At 52.3% G+C, this 15,702-nt stretch overlaps 2 protein-coding genes across 2 annotated transcripts; one reads left to right on the top strand and one right to left on the bottom strand.

Moving 5' to 3' along the window:
- Positions 1–412: 412 nt before the first annotated feature.
- Qpctl (glutaminyl-peptide cyclotransferase like) lies at positions 413–10,283 on the bottom strand. Its single transcript, XM_052171875.1, has 7 exons — positions 9,971–10,283; positions 9,362–9,505; positions 7,887–8,168; positions 5,841–5,993; positions 5,653–5,752; positions 4,213–4,329; positions 413–2,305 (listed from the first exon to the last, which is right to left on the bottom strand). The coding sequence occupies exons 1-7, from the start codon at positions 10,178–10,180 to the stop codon at positions 2,160–2,162; spliced, it is 1,152 nt and encodes a 383-aa protein (XP_052027835.1). The 5' UTR covers positions 10,181–10,283; the 3' UTR covers positions 413–2,159.
- Positions 10,284–10,776: 493 nt separating this feature from the next.
- Snrpd2 (small nuclear ribonucleoprotein D2 polypeptide) lies at positions 10,777–13,554 on the top strand. Its single transcript, XM_052171886.1, has 3 exons — positions 10,777–10,885; positions 12,202–12,381; positions 13,281–13,554. Coding segments are annotated over exons 1-3 (357 nt in total). The 5' UTR covers positions 10,777–10,883; the 3' UTR covers positions 13,456–13,554.
- Positions 13,555–15,702: the final 2,148 nt, after the last annotated feature.

Genomic DNA, 15,702 nt, shown 5'->3' with positions numbered 1-15,702 from the left:
CTGAAGTTGACTAGGACACTAGTGGACACCCTGATTGTTAGCACTTCATCTTAGATGAAGGATGGTCTGCACATACTAAGCAAGTCCGAGGTGACTGAGCTGTTTCATCTCAGTCCCCACCACCTGTGGTTTTCCTGGACTATGTTTTCTAAGCAGCTGCATTCACCAAGCTGGCCTTAAGAATAAGGTGGTCAGCTGGGCGGTGGTGGCGCACGCCTGTAATCCCAGCACTCTGGGAGGCAGAAGCAGGCGGATTTCTGAGTTCGAGGCCAGCCTGGTCTACAGAGTGAGTTCCAGGACAGTCAGGGCTACACAGAGAACCCTGTCTCAAAAAAAAAAAAAAAAAAAAAAAACAAATCCAAAAAAAAAAAAAAAAATAAGGTGGTCTAATTGATGAAGCAATTCCCACAAGTTTGTTTGTTGTTTTCTGTTTATTTGTTTGGTTGTTTTTGTTGTTGCTGTTGTTTGGGTTTTTTTCTAGACAAGATTCGTTGTGTAGCCCTGGTGTCCCCTAAATTTACTTGCTTCTGCCTCCAGGTGCTGGGATGAAGGTGCATTCATGACCCGCTATGACGACGGTGCCCCTGCCCCTCCTCTTCGTACTGCAGTAGAGTTGGGCTGGATCTTGGAAGCCTGTTGTATTTCATTTTGTATTTTTATTTATTTTTGATTGGTTGGGAGGGATTTTTTGGTTTCTAATTCCTTTTGGGTTTGTTTTGGCTTTTCAAGACAGGATTTCTGAGTAGCTGTGGCTGTTCTGAAACTCACTCTGTAGACCAGGTTGGCCTCGAACTCAGAGATCCACCAGCCTCTACCTGAGTGCTGGGATTAAAAGCATGCACCACCAGCGCCCAGCTAGGGAGCCTGTTTTTTGTTTTTGTTTTGTTCTTTAATGGGCTTGAGAAACAAGCTCAGGCTGCCTATGGCAAGATATAAACCTGCTACCCCAGGAGGGTTCTAAGTGTGTGGACACCTGGACACCATAGCTCCAGAGAAGTCAGGGCTATATACACCTCATCTGGAGAGATGGCTCAGTACTTAAGAGCAATGGTTGCTCTTCCAGAGGATCCAGGTTCAATCCCCAGTGCCTATATATGACAGTACACACCTGACTGTAACTCCAGTTCTAGAGGATCTAACACTCTCACAGAACACAATTGCACATGAAATAAAAATAAAACTATAAAAAAAGAAAGCAGTAGGGCTGGGTGTGGTGGCTTTTCCTTTCAATTCCAGCGAAGGTGGAATCACAGCTCTTGTGTTCAAGGTCTACATAGAAAGTTCCAGGCTACCTGGGCAGTGGTGGCGCACGCCTTCAATCCCAAAACTTTAGAGGCAGAGGCAGGCGAATCTCAAAAGTTCGAGGCTAGCCTGGTCTACAGATCCGAGTCGCAGGACAGCCAGGGCTACACAGAGAAACCCAGTCTCAAAAAAAAGAAAAAGACAATAAAAGGAACTGTTCACTAGAGTTGTACACACAAGAAGTTTCGGGTTGACTCCGTCCAGGTGGGTCTCAGTCTACTCAGTCCATTCCCATTCTCAAACCTGCCAAAGCCAGTATTTCCCAATATCCTCAGAGGCAGCTTCACTTGAAATCCGTTCCTGCAGGGCGAGCCCTGTGGGGTACTTTGAGAACCATTTCATTTTCTTACTCTGGACGCCTCGCTGTCTGCAGTGAGGACGCCCACTTAATGTCACTTCTCATGGGAGCTGTGGCCTTGGGTTCCCTTAACCCTCGTGGTCGGCACCCTTGAGCCAAGCAGCCCGTAGGACACCGAGCTAGGCCTCACCTCTGTCCTGAGGGACGAGCCCATGCCATGTGGAGTCAGAACGGGGTCCGTACGGTAGCCAAGGAACTGACATAAAACACTGGCCACAGAGATTCATTTGGTTGCTGGTACTGGTCCAGGTGCCAGCCCATGACACATTATTTGGTCCCTGGAAACTTCCAGTTCTTTACTTCAGGACAGAGGCCAAAGGATTCCCGATTTCCTTGGGCTCTCTCATGTCCTCAGTGGTCCTTGCATATCCGTGCATCACGGTGGCTTGCATGGTTGTAGCACATATCTGAGGTGAGCCTGGTCACCCTACACTGGCTCATTGGCCCCTGTCCGGTCCTCAGCTAGGTATAAGGTCCCTTCACGGTATCAGGCTGCAGGCTAGAGTCCCAGGTACTCCGACAGAAACACTGCGAGGATGCGGCTCAGGTTGTGCACAGTGGGCGGGTGGAGGTTGGCTTCAGTGTCAGCAGGCGTGTGCCACACAGCAGGGAAGGGTGTGGCAATGAGGTGGAGCACCGGGACCCCTGAGGGGACAGGAGATTCATCCACCAGTTGCAACCCACAGACAGGCAAGAAACTCTGCTAGTGCTTTCTCAACCCAAGACCTTGGCATGCTGGGCAAACACCCTACCTCTGAGTTACAGCCCCAAGCCCTGAGGAAAGACTTTAAATATAAGAAGAAACATGCTGTTTAAGAAGTCAGGGAAGGCCAGGCATGGTGGCGCACGCCTGTAATCCCAGCACTTGGGAGGCAAAGGTAGGCGGATTTCTGAGTTCGAGGCCAGCCTGGTCTACAGAGTGAGTTCCAGGACAGCCAGGGCTACACTGAGAAACCCTGTCTCCAAAACAAAACAAAACTAAACTAAACTAAACTAAAGAAGTCAAGAAGTCAGGGAAGCAGCAGGCTCCAGCCGAACCTGGTGACCAGAGTTCAATCTGGCACATTGTGGGAGGAAGAGGACAACTGGTTCACACGAGCTGACCTCTGACCCCTGACCTCCACCAGCACACCTATGCACATGCACACTCATAATAAATAAAAGTAGTTTAAGCATTTTAATTTCGGGGTTGTGGTGGTGCATGCCTTCCTTTAATCCCAGGAGCTGGGAGGTAGACCATGTGGGTCACCTGGTCTACATAAGTGAGTTCCAGAACAGCCTATACTACATACTGAAACCCAGTCTTGAAAAACAAGAACAAATAAGAACTACTGTTTACATAACAAATTCAAGATCCTCAAAACTGAAGGACCTGTAGAGGCTGAGAAAGGCTCTTGCTCCTCACGGGATATACATACAAAGCCACGGGGCCACGAAAGGCCACGGCTGATGCGGGCCACCAATGGCCGCCGGCCCAGCTACTTGGCTCCCCCCTATGCTGGGAGTCCAGATCTGCAGCACCAAACCCAGTGCACTCACTGCTGGGGATGCAGCACAGACTTCAAGCACAAGCAGCAGGAACTTTACCAAAGGAGTCACATGTAAGGTGGGCGTCTACCGTCATTACCCGTATTTAATTAATCATGACTGGCTATTTATAGAAACAGGGTCTCACTATAGTAAGTTGTCCAGGCTGGCTTCATCTTCCTTTCAGATTTGGGGTGGCTTTTTGTCCCTGGCCAAGGGGATGGGGTTTAGCAGATGTGGGGAAGGGGGCAGGATGGTGTTGGTTGGGTAGTGCTAAGATAAGTTAGGCAGGGTTCTACCACTGAAGTATACTTTCAAAATTTATAGGCTCGCCGGGCAGTGGTGGCGCACGCCTGTGATCCCAGCACTTGGGAGGCAGAGGCAAGTGGATTTCTGAGTTCAAAGCTAGCCTGGTCTACAGAGTGAGTTCCAGGACATCCAGGGCTATACAGAGAAACCCTGTCTCAAAAAAAATAAAAAAACCCAAACAAACCAAAAAAAAAAAAATTATAGTCTCAAATAATTCTCGTGCTAAGACTATCGTCCTGTCCACTACTGCTGCCTTTAACTCCCATTTTATAGCTATGGAAACTGAAGCAGAGAAACAGGCACACTGATTTGCCTGGGTTCTAGCCCTAGTAAACAATACAGTCAAGATTTAAACCAAAGTCAGCAGACTAGAGCTGTATCCTGTGTGTATTCCATTGGGATCCTGCTCTTTGAATGCTTCCCTGAGTCGGCAGGGGCAGCCGGCCTGGCAGCCATTAGAGCACTCTGGCGCCTGGCTCCTGGCCCACCCGTAGCCTCACTGATGAAGCACTGAGGAAAAGGAGCAGCGTTGCCCGGCCTGCGAGAGCGGCGCCGTGTGCTTCCATATACTGGGCTCCGCTCCGAGTCAAATCCGAGGCGTATCTGCATATATGATACGCTCCCCATTTACACATGAAGAGATCAGGACTGAGCCGCCCGCCAGCGGCCCTAGCTCTGGGAAGGAGGCGTCCTTTACCCCTGACCCCAGTGAGTACCTCTGCGAAGGAAGGGGATGTGGTCATCTTCCACAGGTCCGGGGGGCTCCCCGGGTTGGAAGTACATCACTTCCTGGGGGTGAGACTGCAGTAGGTTCAGACGGTGAAGGCGCTTCTCTGGCAAGGAGTGGGATTAGAGAGCAAGGTTAGTCAGCCGTCAGTATAGCCATCCCAATACCAGTGCGTGTGCACGTGTTCCGTGTGCACACGGTGCCTGCGGAGGCTCCTAGAACTGGAGTTACACATGGGTGCTGGGACTCGAACCCAGATCCTCTGAGAGGGCAGCCAGCGTGTTAACTCCTCGACACCTCTCCAGCACCATGTGTTTGTTTTAATTGCAAATTGCTTGTACCTGGTCCCATTCACGCCTCCTCTGTGTAGGAGATGGATGCCTCGATTTCCTTTTCCCGTGTATGCTTGGGGGGTGGGGGTGGGGAGACTTTGTGGGGTCAGTTTTCTCCTTCCAACTGCACAAGGGTTCTGGGGAACTGACGGGCTGCTAGTTTTATTTTGAGGCAAGCACCTTTACCCACCGAGCCATGTCACTGACCCAGTGTCCCTGTTCTGTTCCGTTCCGTTCCGTTCTGTTCTATTCTATTCTATTCCATTCGATTCTATTCTATTTATCTAGATATTTTCAGAGACAGGCTCTCAGGTAGCTGCGGCCAGCCTCATACTCCCTGTATATGTGGCTGAAGATGACCACGAACCCTCCTTAAGCCTCCCACCTTACAACTCCCTCCCAAGTGCTGTTACAGGCACGAACCACCAGTATCAGCAATTATTTAAGATAAGACCTCGCTTCATAGCCCAGGCTTGCCTAGAATTCACAGTTCTCTTGCCTCAGCCTCCCAAGTTCCGGGATATAGGTCAACACCACCAGGCAGCTTATCCTGGCCTGAAACTCGCCATGTAGCCCAGGGTAGCCTTGAACATGCAATCCTCGCGCCTCAGCTTCCCGAGTGTTGGTGTGCAGGCGTGCACACCACGACGGCCAGGCCAGAGCGACGGCCCTCAGCAGCATCACCGTGCTCACTTTCCACAGAAGAAATATTAGTTTGAAAGACCAGTGTCCTGTCCAGGCAGACCCAGGGTCTGAAACTAGGCCAGTCTCACATAAGAATTCTACTTTTGCCCAGCTGTGGTGGCACGCACCTTTAATCCCAGCACTTGGAAGGCAGAGAGGTGGATTTCTGAGTTTAAGGCCAGCCAGGTCTAAGTAGCAAGTTCCAGGACAGTCAGGCTATATAGAAAATAAAAATCTGTCTCAAGAAAAAAAAAATCAAAACTGAACAAAAGGATTCTAGTATCAGATCACTACCCTTGGCCTTCACAGGGTCAGCCTGCTTCTGCCCTAGTTTCTTAGTGCAGGGGTGGGGGTGGGGGTTGGAAGGGAGGGCTGGGGGAGGGCACAGGCTCGGTGTCTGCATGCATTCTTACCTATGCTCCTCAGTCGTTGGAACCAACGGGCTGTGCGGGGGAAGTGACTGAAAAAGATTGGACTGGGCGCTCCCAGAAGGTCGAGAAGGACAAAGAGATCCTGGGGGAAGAGTCCAGGGCTGGAGGCTGTACCCCTCCCATCCCCATCTCCCCCGCCCTGCTCCAGAGCCCAGAGGAATGGATCTTACAATAGCCTGGATCCTGGTGGGACCGGGGCTGTGCGGTATAGACTCCATGATCTGAGCTAGGTGCCGGGAGCCATAGAGGGAGTCCTTTGGTCCCCACTCCTTCAGTGCCTCCTCCCCATCCAAGAAGAGGAGCTGCAGGGTCACCGGTGCTGCCTATGGAGTGAGCCACCAAATCAGCAGGACCCTTGGCATGGGCCCACCCTGTGCCCCAGGCGTCCTCACCACATGCAGTGTGGTGACACAAGTCACGGACTGGGTTCAAATCCACCCACACTGTAGGTGGTCATTAGATAAAGTAAACTACCTTTTTCCTGTTGTTTTGAGATAAAGTCTAGGCCAGCCCCGCACCTTCCACCCCTCTTCACTGTGCCTGCAGTTACAGGCGTGCAGCATAATACCCAGTTTTATTTTGTTTTATTTTTTTCCGCTTTTGTGCTGCTGGAGAATGCTCTAGGAATGCCCATATGCTAGACATGCAGGGTTTCATCGTCCAAGCTACCCTTGAGCTCACTCTGTAGCCCAGGCTGGCCTTGAACTTCTCAGTTCCTCAGGCCTCCATGTCTGGAGGAGCTGGGATTATAGGCCTTAGCCACCAGGGTTGGCTCAATTTCCTCATCTATGAATGGGGTTAGCAACAGTTCTAGTCACAGGGTCACATTCGATTCCAGGTCTGTAAGAATTGAAAATAGCCGGGCGGTGGTGGCGCACGCCTATAATTCCAGCACTTGGGAGGCAGAGGCAGGCAGATTTCTGAGTGCGAGGCCAGCCTGGTCTACAGAGTGAGTTCCTGGACAGCCAGGGTCAGCTCTGGTTATTACGACTTAAGTCTAGCCGGGCAAGACAGACAGACAGACAGACCCACTGCACAAACAGCAAAAACACAGTTAAGACAAAGGCTTCCAAGATCACCAGCTTCTGAGAGTCTCAGAGGCTGCCGGGTGATCTGACCTCAGAGGCCAGTGCTCGGTTGGACAGGAGTGTTTGCACTGAGAGTGATGGGTTGTGTGTGATGTAGCCAACAGCGAGCTGCATTCGCAGGCCAGGGGGACAGCCTGGAGCAGCTGGGGCCAGAGGGCTGTGAGAGGAGGGCGGGGGTTAGGAAGAGCCAGGTTTCAGGCTTTGTTTTGTAATAGAAGCAATGGGGAGGCAGCGAAGGGTCTGAGGAAGACTTGATGAAACTGAGGAGCTGACGAGACTTGTGTTTTCACTCAGTCCACAGATTACTAATGTCAGACCTTTTCTGGCTCAGGAAGACACAACAGGAAGAAGCCAGGTCCGCGTCGTGGGACATACTGAGACTAGAGAAAAAACGAGTCATCCGCACCGTAAGGAATGGGCAGTGACCCGAAGGTTACTCGGGGGCGGGGTCTGAAAGGTTTCTCTGCAAATAAAAGGCGGGGGGGGAGCCTGCCAGGAGCGGGGGAGGGGGGGAAGCAGAGTGAAAAGTGAGCTTTACGTGGCAACAGCGAATGCTAATGAGGTGGAAATGAAGCCTCTGGATTGGAGGAACACTGAAAGGGGTGTGGCTAGAGTGGCTCGCACCTCAGGAGGTCTATCCTCAGGACTCAGGCTTAGGGTTATGACGTGGGGCTGGGGGTCGGGGGGAACCTGTCCTTGGGAGAAGTCTGCAGACACAGGAGGGCAGGACCTGCCATTTAGAATGCAGGTCCCTGTGGGAGACTGCAGATGTAGCTCAGCTCAGCTGACAAAGGCGTACTGAGCCTGCATGAAGCTCTGGGATCTGTGTCCCGACAGGGTAAATAAGACACACACGGTGGTTCATGTATGACTGTGATGCCAGCACTGGGGACATGGAGGCAAGAGGGTCACAAGTTCAAATTCATTCTTGAGTGTGATGTTAGTACAGCTCGGGTGAGACTTAAAGCAAGAATGACAGTAGTTCTGGTGACCCAGACCTGCGGTGTCACGGCTGAATGACTGAGTTCGAGGCTAGCTTGGGCTACATACTAGTGAACCCCTCTATCAAAGGGAAAGCAGACGGAAACGAGGGTGGGGGCGGGGGGCCCGAGCCTCCCTGCTCCTCACCTGCTGCTTGAGTCGGCTCAGCATGACGTCAAGGGCCTGCACCAACTCCAGAAGCAGGGCACAGGGCACGGCTGAATCTGTGGCCCCCACAAAGGGGGGCAGCCCAGGAGGGAAGAACTTAGAGTCATAATGGCAGGCGAGGGTGAGGTGACGGGCAGCTCCTGGGTCAAGTGTGGCCACCACGTTCCCGAAGTCCAGTGGCCCCAAGGGCGTCGAGGCTGTGAATGGGTCCAGTTCCACGTGCCAGCCTGCCGACAGGGACTGCAACGTAGCCTCCAGGAACTAATGGCAAGAGAGAGGTAGGAGGGTGGACAGGGACTGGGGAGGAGGTAGGGAGAAGGGCCTTGTGACTGGAGCCGCGCAGAGCAGTCTGGGTGACTAGAAAGTCCCGCTTTGGTTTACAATATTCCCTCGACATAGACTTCTGCTGAGAAGCAGCTGGGCGCCACGTGTAGGAGACCCATACCTCTTGATAGCAACAATTCTTGTCATGGTTTATTTTGAGACAGAGTCTCACTATGTAGTCCAGGCTAGCCTCCAACTTACTGTGTAGCCTAGGCTGGCCTAGAACTCCAGATCATGCTTCTGCTTCCAGAACGATAGGATTATAAACCCAGACCACCACAAACCTAGGTGTGGGGAGACAGTTCCCCCCCCCCCAGCTTCTCTCTCCCTCTCTCCCCTCATGTTGATTCTTCCAAAATCACAGGTAGGCCAACTTTCAACTAACTCTCTTCCAACCTTTCTCTTGTCCCGTCTCTCTCCATGGTGCTGAGGATCGATGCTTACACAGTCACAGCCACAGCCCCCAACTGGTGACTACTAGGCCAGCCTCTACCGTTGAGCCACGCCCCCATCCTCACGTTGGATAATTCTAAGGAAGTGGAGCCATGTTCTGACTTACTCTTAAAAAGTTCTCACTATGTGCCAAGCCTGTCTTAGGATCCCTATGAAATCAACAATGTCGATGAGTGTCCCCATTTTTTTAAATTTTTTTTAAGTGTCCCCATTTTGAGGATGAGGAAACTGAGTCACAAAAAGGTTAAGAAGTGAGTCCAACTATGGTGGATCCTAAACACAGTATCTGAATGGCACCAGACCACTAATTCTGAAGCCAACTTTCTTGGATTTTAATTTTAATTAGCTGTGGGATTTGGACAAAATGTAATAACTTCAGTTTCCTCATCTGTATAGTGGAGATCATATTAGTTCCGACTTCACCAGAGAGTACACTGCTTCTGCCTAATATAGGGTAAACTTTTGGTGGGGGTCGTATAGTGTGGGATTTGTGTACCACCAAGAGAATCTAGTCTGCCTCACCCACCGCCGCCGCCCCCGCCCCCACCACTCCCCTCCCCACTACTCCCGATCTCCTGCCTCCCACCACCATCAGTCTGCCTCCTGGCTGTTTTGGGATCTTCAATGCCTGACAGACTGGGGAAAGGAAGTTGGGAGTTAAAAATAAAACCCTTTACCTTTCTCACTTGGAGATTGCCAGGACTACCCGGGGGTCGCACAACCAACAAGGGACGCAGGAAAGTTCCCCAGAGACGCTGCGGATCCAGCTGTCCTACCACCAGCCGCAGCTTGGCTTCTGAAAGGCTTCCGATCAGCGGGACCTTGGTTGGGAATTGGGATGAGGAAAAGAAATATGAATACAACCCCATTCCCACCCTATCCTGGCCGCCGTTGCCCACTAGGAGTCCTGGCTCTTCTTGGTAATGTAGTCTCCAGCATCAAAGATTTCCTAGATTGGGAGAAATCTTCAAAGCAAATCTGGTCCAGCCTACCGCAGTCCTGGCGAGAAAATTGCAAAGGCTGACGGAGACTTCTAAGTAGATGGCTTGTGCACAGGACTCAGATCTACCAGTGTTGCTATGTGGACTCGTCATCTTCAGAGGGGTCTATCACAAAACGAGCCTGAAGCCATATTTTGGTGGGTTTGTTGGGTAGGGGCACGCGCTCAAGTGATGGATAAAGAAATGGCACAGGCGGCGAGGGCCAAATGATAAGGCCGCGCTAACCGGAGACTCAATACGAAGGGAAAAGGGAAATGACACGGCTGGGCCCCAGCCCGGGCTCACCCGCAGATCCCGGCTCCGGGACACCTCCTCAACCCCAGGGTGCCAGCTATTCCAGACGATATAGGAAGCCAAGCCCAGAGCCAGCGCCAGCAGCAGCAGGGGCAGGAGCTGCACTCGCGGCAGCAGGCGGCGCTTGGAAAGCGAAGGTGGTTTCATGAGGCCGCGATCCCCTAGCCGCTGCCGGGGCCGCCCGCGGCTCGCAGGACTCATGGCAGCTTTGCCCCGAAACCGATCCCGGCAGGGTGGTTTGAGTTTAGGCCAACATCAGCCTCTCTGAGGTTACAAAACCCAATAAAGAAGCAGAGCAACTGTGTCCTCCCCCTCCGACGATTGCGATTGGCTCCCCTAAGCGCCGCGCCACCCAAAAGGGAGCGCGGAAACATTAAGGCCCGCCCCCACGGAAGAGGAGCAGCCAATGAGCTGCGTCCGAATGTGCGAAACCTTTCCCGGCGCGGGGCCACGCCCCCCACGGAAGTCAATCAAGAAACTGTGGTTCAAGGAAAAAGGGGCGGCATCCATCCCTCAAACAAGGAACCGATTGGTTTGCCTGAAGCCATGCCCTCAATAAAAGTGTCGGCGGGTATTTGGAAACGGGGTTGTGTTTTCCATCTTTCAACTAGACTAGACTGGAAAATAATTTTGGTCAGACCCCGTTTTATTTTCCTCATGAGCAGACGCCCTATTGTGATCCTCAGAGGCTTCAAATCCTCCCTATAGGCATTTCTACAGGAGATCGCAGGCTGAGAAGTCGCTATGGTAACAGGGCACGCCCACCGCCGCCGGTGCTCAGTTGCGCAGGCGCCGACGGAAGTGAGCCGCAGGAGACGGAAGTCCCGCCCTTCTCTCCCCTGCACTCCAAAGGCTAGAGCAACGCGCTTGGAGGCAGGAGTGATCTGCGAGTGAAACCTCCACCATGTGAGGCCGGGCTGGGCTTCGGCGGGGCCACGGAGATGGAGGGGGCAGTTTAGCTGGATAAGGGTCGAAATGGGATGCTCGTAGCTGAGGGTAGAGTCCTCGGGCAAAAGTACTGTCTTGTGGGGTATTTGAGAACGGGCATGGGGCCTCGGATCTTGAGTTCCGGAGAGGGGACAGCTTTATTCCATAACGGGCGCAAGACTCTCGAGGTAATGAGTCCTGCGGAAGTGAGCCAGAAAGGCAAAGCTGAGTCTAATGGCACAGGCTTAGGATCCCAGGCCTCGAGAGGCCAAGGCAGGAGTATCTCTAGTTAGCCTTGGCCAGCTTTATAGCGAAGCCGCTTACAAAGGTAATAGTAATTTTAAATGGAAGTGGCCTTATGGATAAAGAGCTTGGCGGGGAAGGAAGTACTATTAGAAATAGTGAAAAGCATGGGACGTAAAAGAGCTTTTGGACCTAATTACCTGTAAGTAGCAGGCTACTACAGTGGTTTGCCGTGTTTATTCATTGGGCAGATATTATGTAGACTGCTTGTAGGTGAGACACGTGGTATATTAAAGGTACTTGCCACCAAGGGGGTTAAAAAAAAAACCCCTTGGGGCTTGTAAAAACGGAGTAGGAAAGCCGTAGAGTACTAAACAAGTACATTCAATATGCCTTAGATGATCAGGGGGTGTGAGTGGAGAATTGAGTGGGGAAGAAATAATGCCCTAGGTAGCACAGACGGACGCATTGAAGGCTTGATACTTGGGATGCAGATTTAGCTCAGTAGACAGAGTACTTATCTACCACGAGCACTGGGTTTGGTCCTCAGCTACGCACAAACTAGACATAATGGCACATGCCTATATCCCAACACTCTGGAGGCAGAGACAGACAAGTCTGAGTTCCAGGGCAGCCGGGCTTCTACTGTGAGACGTTGTGGGGTGGGGCGGAGGATCAAGGAGGGAGGTGATTGAAGTGTAGGTTGTGGATAGAAATGGCCAGGTTTTGGATATATCATGGAGGCAGATGACAAGATATGAGGATAGAGTAAGGTTTGAAAGATGAATCAAGTGCCAGGCATGATGGTGAGCCCTGTAATCTCAGACTGAAGGCGGTGGAGTCAGGAGAATTGAGAATTCAAGGTCAACAGTGGGTGGAAGAGGTTTGGTAGATGAGCTGGAGCAGGCTAAATTGGAACTGTCCCTCCTGCCTCCAGAAGAGAGTGCACCAGGAAGAGTTTGGGGGCCAGGCTGGGGAGACACTGAACAGTGTGGCTTTGATCACTTACGCTTCCAACCTGAACCCATCTCACCCCTGGGTTCTCTATACAGGAGTCTCCTCAATAAACCCAAGAGTGAGATGACTCCAGAGGAGCTGCAGAAGCGGGAGGAGGAGGAATTCAACACAGGCCCCCTCTCGGTGCTCACACAGTCGGTCAAAAACAACACACAAGTGCTCATTAACTGTCGAAACAACAAGAAGCTGCTGGGCCGGGTGAAGGCCTTTGACAGGTGAGCGCTTCCTTGGGGCCTGAAGGAAAGGTCATTGCAGAAGAATCCTAATAAGGTGGGCGCGGTGACGAAGCACCTTTAATCTCAGCACTCAGGTGGGATCACCACAAGTTGGAGGCCAGCCAGGGTCACATGGCAAGACCCAGCACAAAGAGTTGGGAAGTGGCGGTGCTAGCCATCCCCCTTACCCCCCAGACAGGGTTTCTCTGTATAGCCCTGGCTGTCCTGGAACTCACTCTGTAGACCAAGCTGGCCTTGAACTCCGTAATCCGCCTGCCTCTGCCTCCCAGAGTGCTGGGATTACAGGCGTGCGCCACCACCGCTCGGCTTGTTTTTGTTTTTTTTAAATCTTAAGTGTTTAAGGTGTTTGTCTGCATGTGAGTCTCTGTGCTGTGGACATGTCTAATACCCTCAGAAGTCACCAGATCCTTGAGTGTTTAAGGTGTTTGTCTGCATGTGACTGTGTGTGCTGTGGACATGTCTAATACCCTCAGAAGCCATCAGACCCCCTGGCAGCAGAAGGAAGTGCACGTGTTGGGAGCCATGTCTGACCCCAACACCCTAACCGTCTGCTTTGGAGGGAGCAAGTGCTTCTCACAGTTAGAGTTAACAGCAGTGCCAAGGCCATTTTGGTGACCTTTCCTCTGCTGGGGTCCTAAGTGCTTCATTCATCCAATTTTATCGGCACTGTGAAATAGACTGTCTCCATTTCAAGAAGGGGGGAAACTGAGGCACAGAAGGGACAGTTAAAAATAGGCTGAGGTCACACCTCGCAGCCTGCCCATCCCCCACGGAGCCTGACCTTTCCTTATGCTGCTGCTGAGTTCACACAGGCCAGGCAGAGGTGGACACTCAGGATGGCCCCTTACCCCAGCTTTTTTCTCCCCGTACCCTGTCAGGCACTGCAACATGGTGCTGGAAAACGTGAAGGAGATGTGGACTGAGGTCCCCAAGAGCGGCAAGGGCAAGAAGAAGTCCAAGCCTGTCAACAAGGACCGCTACATCTCCAAGATGTTCCTGCGCGGGGACTCTGTCATCGTGGTGCTGCGGAACCCGCTCATCGCCGGCAAGTAACGTGGGTGCCTTGGCCCCGAGAGCCTGCTCCCTGCCCTGCAGAGGCCTGCAGAACCTGTCCACTGGCTACAAATAAAACCCTGTGCTTTTTGTTTTTTATGTTTTCCGGTGGTCTTCTGTGCCCTTGGGTCTGAGAGAGAGGGAGTGTGTCGGGCAGAGCACTAGGACAGGGCCCGTCTGTGAAGGAGACAGTTAAGACAGAAAGACCGTGATTGGACTTTTGTGTGTTGTGGGCAGAGAGATTCTCTGACAGTGCAGGTGGGAAAGGGAGGCCTATTTAAGAGGATTGTGGAAGGACCCAGCTTTGTGCTGGGCTGTTCACAGGGCCCTCTGCTTACCACAGCTCTGTCCATCTGCATCTCTGTCTCTGCCCGCCCAGGTAATTCCAAACAAAATCCAGGAGATCATAGGCTGGAGGTCAGGAGTGCCTGCCCTCTTTAAATACATATAAAGCATGTATGGGTGCTTTGCCTGGGTGTGTCTGTTCTTGGTGCCCATAAGAGCCGGGGAAGGAGGGTTGGCCTCCCCTAGAGGTAGTTGCATGCGGTGGTGAGCAGCGTGTGGGGGCTGGGAACGAAACCCAGCTCCTCTGCAAGAGCAGCACGTGCTCTCGACTGCTGAGCCGTCTCTCCGGCCCTTTGGCTGTCCTCCTTTATTTCTTTCAAGACAGGTTTGTATCTACAGCCCTGGCTGTCCTGGAACTCCACTTTGTAGACCAGGTTGTCCTCAAACTCAGGATTCCCCCTGCCTCTGCCTCCTGAGTGCTGGGATTAAAGGTGTGAGTCACCACCGCCCATCCTAGCTGTCCTCCTGAACCGTGGAAGTCACAGCTAGTGCTACCCTGTGAGCCCTGCACAGAGCTTCAAAGCCTGCAGCCAAGGAACTGCAGAGCTTGGTCAATAAAGGCATGTGTTCCCTGAGCTGCTGCCAGGAAGGGCAGCTTGGTGTGCACTCGGAGCTCTCTCCGCGGTCCTTTTGTGGTCCTGAGGATTGAACTAGAGTTTAGCAAGCTCTCCCCCATGAGCTACACCCCAGCCCTCTGCTCACTTACATGCACAGTATTAGGTGTCCTCTGACACTGCCCTTGATTCCCTGGAGACAGTCTCTCACTGTCACATTCCAGCAAACTGCAGCAATTCTGTTTCTGCCCCATGCTACAGATTCTGATTCAGGGTCTCATGCTTCTGTAGCAAATTCTTCTAACCACTGAACCATCTCGCCAGTTCTTCCATGAGATGGGGAACTTCTTAGTTGCCCAGCCTTGAGCTTGTGATCCCATCCCCGCCATAGTCTTCAGCAGCTAGGCTGACAGACCTGTGTTGCCACAGCTCATTGTGCTGAAACCACTGAGATGCAGGAAGGGCATTGGCATGTCCCAAAGTCACCCAAGTAAAAAACAGTGAAGCAGCGTCCAGATAGACAGCCAGGGCTGCTGAGGTAATGCCTAGCACCCATATATCTGCCAACTCAAAACTGCCTGTGACTGCAGGACCAGGGGCAGCCAACACTGGCTTCCTTGGGCACTTGTACACAAATACACATAGATTAAAACTAGATCTGGGTATGCCAAGTGTAGTGGTGCATGCATCTGATCCCAGCACTCAGGAGGCAGAGGCAAGGAAATCTTTGTGAGGCCAGCCTGGTCTACAGAGCGAGTTCTAGGACAGCAAGGAGTACACAGAGAGACCCTGTCTCAAAAACAAGTAAACTGAAAGCAGACATGAGTCCCAGTGATCCCCACAGTGCGAGGCTGAGGTAGATTGCTTCAAGTTTAAGGCTAGCCTGGCTCTACATGGTGAATTCCTGGTGAGCCAGGCATAGTGAGACCATCTCAAAAAGAAGACTCCGTTGAAAGTGCATTGGAAAGGAGCTAGCCTGGGCAACCCCTCCATCTCCTCCCACTTGATGGGCACCCATGACACCGGGCACCTGACCTCCCCTGCGCCTCGAGGCTCTCTAGTGTTGAGGAGAAGCAGGGCCGGGCAAGGAGGCAGCTCTGCTCCCCACTGGGCTCAGTCAGTTCGCCCTGAGAACCTAGGATAGGAGCCTCCCAGCCCACAGAAGCTGCAACCCTCCCTCTGCATTCTGGGAAGGAGAAGAAAGGGAGCTGGTTGGTGTCTTGGCAGGGAAGTGGGCAGTGGTGCCCTGGAGGAAGACAGCGGCCACTCTGGTGACCTAAAGAGCGACAGACGGAGCTAAATGTGGCTGCTGGGCCTTAAACTTTACCGCTGTGTGCTCTGATAGTCA

Source organism: Apodemus sylvaticus, chromosome 1 (assembly GCF_947179515.1).
Source record: "Apodemus sylvaticus chromosome 1, mApoSyl1.1, whole genome shotgun sequence".
In the NCBI taxonomy this organism is placed as follows: Eukaryota; Metazoa; Chordata; class Mammalia; order Rodentia; family Muridae; genus Apodemus; species Apodemus sylvaticus.
This window is presented reverse-complemented; position numbering and strand designations above follow the sequence as displayed.